Genomic DNA, 9,808 nt, shown 5'->3' with positions numbered 1-9,808 from the left:
TTTGGTAATAGATCCCAAGGAGAAACCACCTAACATAATTACCTCAACCAATTGTTTGGTACATCATTTCACCTTCATCGGCTTTGCAAAACTGCAGCTATTCCTAAAATGCTGCGGCGATATTATTTGTACATGCCATTGACACATTACACTCGCAGTCAAATACCTTAAAGGAAATATTTGCCGTTCGTTCAATAAAGAAGTGTGTAATGCTTAATGTAACGTAATATGAACTCAAAACCATATAAAACAGTTTTTTATTTTACGCTACAATATTTAAATCATCAAGAAATACCCATGCATCCAATCTACATACCTTATACAATTTCCTTGATCCTCGCGTTGGGTGAATGAGGAAACTATTCGCGAGTATCGACAATGGTGCCATTTAGTCCACATTTATCGACTCAAGCGATGCTGGAACAACAAAATCATAGGCTTGTAAGCAATATCTCACCCTTGGAAATTACGGGAGGATCATTATAAATACCATGGTCCTATGATAAATACGAAAAGGTACAAAACAGCAATTTCTCAAATTGAATTGCACCTGTTTTCCCACTATCAGAAAATAATACAATAATACGTTGCTCAATTGTTAGTCAAAGAAACGTTTTGTGCCCGGCGCAGTAATGAAATGGAGAAAGTAGAAAGAACCGTGTTACCTCCAACATTTTCCGCAGGACCTCATGGACTTGGTAAGTCTACACTTACATACTAACGAATAACATTAACTCTCTTGGGTTAGTGATCAAAATTTGGAATGTGGAGGCATTGCTTTGATATGAACTGTACAAGAAACACATCTTCGTAAACACTTGGATTGCCGTTGTTATCATTTGAATAGGAGATCCAGATGACCAGACTCTACGGAAAGTTGAACTCGAAGTTATGGTACCGAAGATGATGCGAGAGAAAGCTAAAACTGATAAATGTCCCAACGAAGTGAAAGGTGAAATGATGAATCATTTGCTTCATAATTCATTGTTTCAGTGCTTAAAAACCCATTCCTCTTTGAATCTCGATAGATTCCACCCTCAGTAAGTTTTTTTTGTATAACTCAGCCTGTCATACCGATCATAGGCTTGCTTTACCTCTCGGTTCTCTCAACCCACCATAAGAATCGTAATAAAAACTTTCGGTTAATAATGCTGTTTCATATTTTTGCGATTTGTTTCAGCTTTCACAGACTGCTGCCGTGAATCCGGTCTTGCAATGGTGGTGACATGCCGTAAAGAAAACGATTGCATGAAGGAATGCCTTCTCCGGTGGTACAGAGACGAAGACTTCCGCAATGAGTGCAAAAAGGAGTATCTTCGTGAGCGTAGTGAATATCGTCGCACAGGTGTTCTCAAGAAGTATAGAGAATTTATAAAAAATGCCAATTCTTGAATCTAGTCTTATTATTTTCTATCACTTGTTATTGTAAATCATGTTAGTGTTTTTTTCAAATATAACCGTGTGCTTAACATGTTTACTTAATGTTTGTGTCTACCAACCCCATTCACTCAAGGCGATTTGAAGTGGTGACGTATATAAATTTTTGGTCGATTCATGTACTTGCTCTTGGTGTCCCCTTATAGTATCTTATTTTCATCAAACATTGCATGCCATTTTTCACAAAAAAGAACTAAGGAAAAAATTCTTCTTTCCATCCATGTTTAGATTCATGCCACTTCAAAAGAAAATTGATAGATGCAGCATCATTTTTCTACGAGATTTGTTTTTTTGGCACAAAGAAACAAAATTATATGAAACGGAGAAGAGTGGAGAAAGTAATTTTTCCCACCCATTACTTTCATTCTACTTGTCAGTTCCAATAATGACATTTTGCTCTTACATTAAAGTCAAGTTAGATGATGTATCTAAATGAAAGTTGTATACCCAAACACTTCATTTTTTTCTCAATTGTACAAGTTAATTTACATTTTTGTGAATGGTTTCAATGGAATGGAACTCCAGATAAATGCATAATCCAAACTCGATCATTCTTTTTACTTCAAAATTTTGGTAATTAAGTGGCAAAGTAAATCTTTCATTCTCACATTCAAACATTACATCAATGACATTGAACAGTGTTACGCCATGATTGTGGATAAATCATGGTTCGAACTAACAAAAGTTTTTCCTTTCCGACAATTAGGCAGTAACAATTCATGTGAGTTAAGACTTGAGCCTATTCTATTTCTTGAGTGAGGGATAGGTGAAAATATTTCCATGCAAAAATTTATATTCTCATCACTATGAGCAAACTTGATTAGTTGAGAGCAGCTTGGCCTACCAGTAAATACCTAACTATAGTTATACACTAATTGAAAGCAAAACCTATCACCAAGTATGCTGGTGGTAATAGTGACTAGGAAGGTTATTAGATGACATGGACTGTGTCACAAAAACTTTCTTTACTCATGACATTTGACCTCCTAAAAGTTGAAGGCCAGTAGCATGGCCTTGTGGAAGGAGTTTCCACTTCGTGAGTTTTTTCTATCAATGTTGATTGCTTAAAGGGAGCTTGATTGTTAAAAACACGAATCATAAATTAATTTTAAATTTATTAGTTTAAAAAGTAGGATGTTAAAGAGAAGAAATATGTCGTTATGAAAACGCTAGTGGAAAGTAAAGGGAGAGTTGTGTCAAACTAATCTTTGTTTATGTGTTTAAGAGTTGCAAGTTACGACTAGGAATCATGTCTTCTGATCTTCTTCCATGTTGGAACTTTCGAACGACCGAAACGAATATAATGAAGTATTAATATACGTTTCAATGAATCGTTTTTCGTCATCATTGGTACCATGCAAAAAAAATTATGGTATATTAATCATTGTGTTATCGCTTCACCCGAACTATCTTCCAGCACTGGTGCCTGTGGGTATTTTGAACGGTGGAATACTTCCCGCTCATATCGCATCAAGCCGTTCCGAATCACGCATCAGCGCATCAATACCTTGATGCAATTTCGGAACGGCTGCATTGATGCGGATGATGCCTGATACGGAACGCACCCATTGAATGTCATTAGAGATGGGTGAAATTCTGCCGTGATCGATTCATCGTATCAAATGGTCATCAGTTCCCAAGCATCGATTCAGTGCAAAAATCCAGATGGCATAGTCGATTATTTTTTTTTTTATTTTTTTTTTTATTTTAAAGAAATATAACCACATACAGCATATACTTGCCATTTTATAGTGGCCAGGTAACAATACATAAATTAGAGGACGAAGACGCAATATAACATGTAGAAGACAATAATTACATTTACAAAAACAAAAGGACAACAAGAAACTGCAGTGACAGACTACCTCGGTGACAGATAGGATAGGGAAAGGCTTATGAAGGATTTCAATGGAAGTGCAAAGGGGTCGATGTGTGGAGGGAGTGAGTTCAACACAGAAGTAATGCGGTAGAAAAACGAACGTTTAGTGAGTGAAAGGCTAGGAATGGGCATGTGGATTAGGGGATGAGAACGGGTAGGGCGGGGTGGAACTTTAAAATTGATAAAAGAGAGCAATGCTGGGCAGTCGATGGTAGAATTGAGAATCTAATAAATAAGTTTTAAATCAGCTGTGAGCCTATGGGTAGTGAGATTAGGGATGAAGAGGGAGGAGAGAATAGCATTAGTGGACATGTTGCGTAAATGCGGTATTCTATTTTTTACTATATTGGCAAAGAAATTGCTGACACAGTCCAGGGATGAGAGGTTGGTTTGTGAAGAGATAGACCAGATGGGACAAGAGTAGGTAAGAACTGGAAGAATGATAGATGAAAAAAAAGTTCGAAGTGCTTGGGGGTCTTTAATTTCAGTGAAACGGAACAGGAGTCCTAAGAGGGACATTGCTTTAGACTTGATGGATTGTACGTGCGGAGAAAAATTTAATTTATCGTCAGTGATAATGCGTAGGTCCTTAGATGTTGATACACGTTTCAGCGAGTGATTAAAAATACTGTAGTCAAATTGATGAGTTATCTTCTTTAGGGAAATGGACATCACACTACATTTATCTGGGTTTAATGCAAGATTCCAGACATTACAGCAATTTGATGTCTGACGTAAGGCATCTTGTAGGTCTTGGCAATCAGATGGTTTTTGAATTTCCTTGAACAATTTACAATCGTCAGCATAAAGGAGAGTTTGAGCTTGGGAAGAAGGTAGCAAAGAGGCAAGATCATCAATATACAAGTTAAACAGGTAAGGACCAAGGACACTCCCCTGAGGAACCCCAGATGTCAGAGGAGACCAAGGAGAAGATGTGCCAGAAAGAATAACCCTTTGAGTTCGGTTGTTGAGGAAGCTAGTTAGGAGACTTTTGAAATTACCAGAAATATTAAATTGTTCACCTAATTTGTGGAGGAGGAGGCTATGATTGATAGAGTCAAAAGCTTTGGAAAAATCCATGAAAATGGTGTCTAACTGTGATTTATTATTAATGGAGTTAATGGCGTTATGCTGAAAGACGGATAAGTTGGTCATGCATGAGCGGCCCGGAAGAAAACCATGTTGATTATCAGAGAGATGAGGGGAGGTGAAGTAGTATAGTCGATTTAAGATTATTCTTTCACAAACAGAAGAGAGAACTGGAAGTAAGGAGATGGGTCTATAGTTTGATGCAACATTTTTTGGCCCGGATTTATGAATGGGGATAACATTAACAGTTTTCCATTGTGGTGGAAAAATGCCAAGGGAAAAGCATCGGTTTAAAAGCAAAGTTAAAGGAATGGAGAGTGATTCAGCACAATGGTGAACAAATATCGGACTCAGGCCATCAGGGCCTGATGAACGTTGAAGGGGAATATTGCGTAAATATTTAAGAACTTCAAGCAGGTCGGTTCGGATTTCACAGAGGCGATTACTGGAAATGGGTGCAGGGAAGTGATCATGGGTGAGAGGTGGGGAAGAGAGGGGCGTCATGCATTCAGAGAAGAATTTGAGAGAAAGGGTCGTCCTGTTTTCTCCAACGGCATTAGCATTAGCGTAAGAAACTATTTCAGGGATTCTAGGTTTACTGTGGCGGCGATTTACAAATGACCAAAATTTTCTTGGGTTGGTGGTAATGGATAAAGTGACTTTCTGGGTGAACTCAGCATAGTCATGTTGAATGAGGACCTTTGAGTAGCGACGCAGGTCTTTGAATGAGCGAAGGGTATACTCGTTTGGGAAGGATTTGTAGAGGTACCATGCGCGGTTCTTATTTCCAAGAATACGCAAGGTCTCGGGCTTGAACCAGGAAGGAAATTTTCTGGTCCTGCGTTTTACCTTGGGCACACAGTCCTTAATGACACTTTCAATAACACTGTAGAGGTAGCCGACCGCTTCCTCAGGGGATAAAGACGATAGAACGCTCCAGGGGATGAGGTCGAGGCGGCGGTTGATGTCCTCCCAGCAAAATTTTGACCAGGCAGGGAGGGGAAACAAAGGACCATTGGGAGGTGCAAGGATTGTCCGGGAACGGCATAAACGGTACTCGGCATCGAGGGATTCGTGGTCAGAAGCAAAGATATTTTGCCCCGGTGTAATTTCTTCTGGAGGAAGAGACGAAATAAGGAAATCCAGTGTTGCCAAATCGTGAGTATGGTGAAGATTATATTGAGAGAGTTGAAGGCCAGCTATGAAATGGTCAAGAAAATAGCAATCGTGGACATTGATTATTTAGAAAATCGGTTTAATCATATGATTTTTTAGTATGCATCAAATCATATTCAAATAGTATTTATTATAGTCAGATTGTTGACTAATGATGATGAAATTTTATTAATATTAATGATATATAATAATTGCATATATATGGAGTAAAAACATAATTTTATTAAAAATTTTAATGCGTTGGGAATAGATTTTTGCGATAAGGGAGGGATTACGCCCACCCTGTTCGCACCACTGACAAAGGGTGGCAAGCTGTGTCTTTCTCGACATATCAGTAATTACCAGGTGATTTAAGCTTGTTTATCTGATGGTATCCTTTAATTGATGTTTCACTTCTTCCTCATTTCATGTAAATCTTTTATATCTTCCCCTGTGCTATGGTGAAACCAGCTTTTGTGAAGCCATTACAGAAGGTATTAGGTCTGCACTGGTTTTCCTTTTTCTCAAAATTATTATTGCCATAGAATCGAACTGATGTGAAGATTCTATAATGCCAGCATGGCTGACTAGTGGCTAAGTAAATATGTACATACAAATAAAATAGAGTGGGTAATACTGCCAAAAGTACATGATATCAGTATCATGTTACTCCTTTTAATGAGTTGTTAGTCAAGAAAAACCAATTGTATTTTTCAAGTAAACTAGTTGCATGAATTGATTAAAACTAATTTCATCCTTGGTAAACTAGTCGCAATTACAAATCAAGCAATATTTTTTTAATGCTTAAACCTTTTCGCGCCGAGGTCCTTTACGGGAAGTTGCTTTTGGCTATACGAAGGGTTTGAGAATTTCTTTTTTGCCCTGTACGGAGTTTTTCCTCGGCTTGGGACTGTGCAGGTAGTCGCGTCCTCCCCTTAATGACCTTTCTTAGCGGGGTCCTGGACCCTTTCCTCAGCAACTGGGCAAATATAATCCTCGACCCTTTTTCCCGAAGGCAGCCCATCTTGGCGTACTTTTGCGGTCAGTTTATTGTTGCCAGTGCAATTTTAATTTTTTAAATTGTTACTGTTGCATTAAATGTCAGTTCATCAATGTATTTCTTTCATTTTGCAATGCCTGTAGAACTTTTAAACGAAGTTCTACGGTTATTTTTAGGGTTTTCAGCAAAACGGCACTATATCATAGCCAAATGAGCTTTTCCGAGAAGAGCGAGGTAATCATCTTCCACGTACATATTTCAGTCGGAGAATACTTACACCAATATACTCGTGGGTGTTCCAGTTCGAGGATAATAAGTTTTTCCAAGAAAACATTAACGCTCTAATGTGTCCCAAAATAAGCCCGTGAGGGGCACAGGGTAGACCACCTGGATCCTGACCAGAGAACCAATATATAAGAGTAATTACCTGGGTAGAGAAGTTCTCTTTCATTCATGGTATGGGCTGCATCGCACAGCAGGGTTCTACAGAAACCATCCCTGGTATAGGTAGCGGAATGCGTACAGATAGTTAACGGCTAAATTTGAATACACTCCAAGAAAATTTTGAAAAGAAAATGAGCTATTCCAAGAAGATTTAGGTTATCATCTTCCACGTACATATTTCAGTAGGAGAATACTTACACCAATATACTCTTAGGTGTGCCAGTTGGAGGATAATAAGTTTTTACAAGAAAACATTAATGCGCTAATGTGTCCCGAAATAAGCCCGTGAGGTGCACAGGGCAGACCACCTTAATGGATCCTGACCAGAGAACCAAGATATGAGGGTAATTACCTGGGTAGAGCAGTTTTTATTCTTGCAATGGTATGGAATGCTTCTCAAAACATGTGTCTACGTAAAACATTCCCTATTGGTACATTAAATTTACGAATTTTTAGGATATGCATTAATCAGTATTTATAGCGAAATTCGTTTATAATACCTTTGTTTTCGAAGGTTGGTAAGAGGTTATTAAAAATAGCCGCTGTAATTTTGGCTCACGACAAAGAATTGAGAGAATCATATTTTATTACATTACGAGGGCTTTTTTTCATAGAAGTTAAATCGGATATTCTATGGAATTTCACCGCAAATGTACACTTAGAATGTAGCTAACAGAGTAACGTATATTTTTAGATGTAAATCATTACAATATCGCTCCTATAAACTTGCTAGCAAGTTATAAAAATAACAATTAAACATCTAACCTTAGCGTCTCCAAAAATTGTTATAGGTGATGATCAACTCCGTTAATATGAACGCTAGAATTCCGTTTAAAATTTCGAACCAATCAGCAGAACATACAGAATGTAATTCCTCGCATTGATTTTCAATAAATGCAACATGAACGTTTTTAGTTATTTTAACTTATAAATAAATAAGTGACCATGAGCACCTTCCTTGAGTGGGACAATGAGAGCTGGAATGGGCCGAGGTAATCCCCACACGGACAATAGGAAAGGGTCGGACCTCTCGCGCCGAGGGACCCTAATGGCGGTTGGGACCCACTTGGCATTCTTTACCGCGAAACCGTGAAAACACGGCCTTTGGCCTTTTGGTTCGAAAAATTCAAGCCGTGAAAAGCCGGCCTTCCTTCCTTAGCATCAGAAAATTCAGGCCGTGAAATCACGCCCTGCGTAGGGAAGAGGTTAAATGGTCATTGGCCAGAACATACTGTGTGGTGATTTTTGTTGAAGTTATATATTTAGTACACTGCATATGATGTTAAAAAATAACTAAATGCAACTTACCAATAATTCCCTACCCCAGTGGTGTAGCCAGGAGGAGGGTCCGAACCCTCCCCCCCGAAATATAAATGCACTAATATTTTCCTTCATAAAAAAAAAACAAAATATTGAAAAATCATAAATTCACAAAATATTTTTAACTAAGTTCTTTTTTATTATGAAACGTGTTAAAATTAGTTTAAAACCCATTACTTAACACCCTGTTTTTCAAAAATTTTCGCCCCTGGTTTTGGACCCATCCCTGAACGAAATTCCTGGCTACGGCACAGGCCTACCCCAGCAGATTGTATGTACTGACATAAAATTTGACTTTTGACAGTACCAGAGCCAGAACCTCTTAATATAACAACCAATATCTCAAGAAGTAGCTAATGGATTTAATTTTTGAAAATTAACCTTTTTCGCTCTTAAAACATACCTTATTCGGCAAAGAAAAGAAAAAAAACTGGTGAATGAGTCTTTTATACTAACCATTGTGATAAAGAGGCAAATGGAATCTGTTCACTTCAGGAACCCCAAAAGCAAAGGCTATGTTAGTCTTGGCCCCTATCTGAAACAAATTTCTGGCTATGACCTAGGTGATAGTACCTATTCTTAAAAGTGCATAATCAAAAAGCATTCAGTACACAGATATACATATAATGGTGAATTTGTGATGTTTAAGAACTATAAAGAACCCTTATCATAAACCCATACTTCTTTGATATTACTAGTCAAGGATTGAGATTAAGCTTAAACGTGAACCGTACAATAATTTTTTTCCATCCCTTCTGAGGGACAACTCCAATTATGGGAAAAAATGACAGTTACATGCGATAATTTTCCTCTGTGGTTTGTAGGATGGAAATCTCATTCCTTTTTCCATCGCTTGTACCTTCCTTCAGCCTATCAGAATGTACAGCCACTAGCAGCGATTGTTACACCACCCTTGGCTTATCATTGAATGACATTTGTGTACACGGAAAAAGGGATGGTGGGAATGATCGTGTGTTTATGATAATAATGGGTTGAGCAATCAATCTTTTGGTCCCTGAAAACCTATCGCTTCTGCTATCTTTCTGAGGGACGGTATAAATGATCATGTGATTTGGGATTTATTGGGGAACTATTGAGCTCTTATAATGCAATTCAGAGAAATCTGTATCAAATGACCATCGATGGTTCCACTGAAATATGGTTATTATGAGGGGTGGTCATTGGAGAGGGGTTGAGAAGTCTGGAAAGTGTGTGCACCTTTGTACATGTATATGTAAATACAAATGCCTGGGTGGCTAGGTTGAAGGAATTTAAAAAACCACTGAGCTTATAAGTTGGTAAAAGCAGTAGGAGTTGAGTTGATACATGCTCATTTAAATTTCCAACATTCGCCCATCCCACCACATTGAGAATGCTTCCTCTGGAAAATTCTTTGCTGATCTCATTGACCATTCTTCAAAACAAAAAATAAACATTCTCCAGAGGCAAGTTTTGTTGAATCGTTTCCACATTTATTTGCTTTT

At 38.0% G+C, this 9,808-nt stretch overlaps 1 protein-coding gene across 1 annotated transcript; it reads left to right on the top strand.

The window, feature by feature from the left end:
• Positions 1 to 587: 587 nt before the first annotated feature.
• LOC124164200 (COX assembly mitochondrial protein homolog) lies at positions 588 to 1,469 on the top strand. Its single transcript, XM_046541420.1, has 3 exons — positions 588 to 698; positions 848 to 952; positions 1,181 to 1,469. Exons 1-3 carry the CDS (start codon positions 638 to 640, stop codon positions 1,390 to 1,392), a joined length of 378 nt encoding a protein of 125 aa, XP_046397376.1. The 5' UTR covers positions 588 to 637; the 3' UTR covers positions 1,393 to 1,469.
• The last annotated feature ends 8,339 nt before the right edge of the window (positions 1,470 to 9,808 follow it).

Source organism: Ischnura elegans, chromosome 8 (assembly GCF_921293095.1).
Source record: "Ischnura elegans chromosome 8, ioIscEleg1.1, whole genome shotgun sequence".
NCBI classification, from domain to species: Eukaryota; Metazoa; Arthropoda; class Insecta; order Odonata; family Coenagrionidae; genus Ischnura; species Ischnura elegans.
The sequence above is the reverse complement of the archived record's forward strand: the minus strand, read 5'-3'. Positions and strand labels throughout refer to the sequence as shown.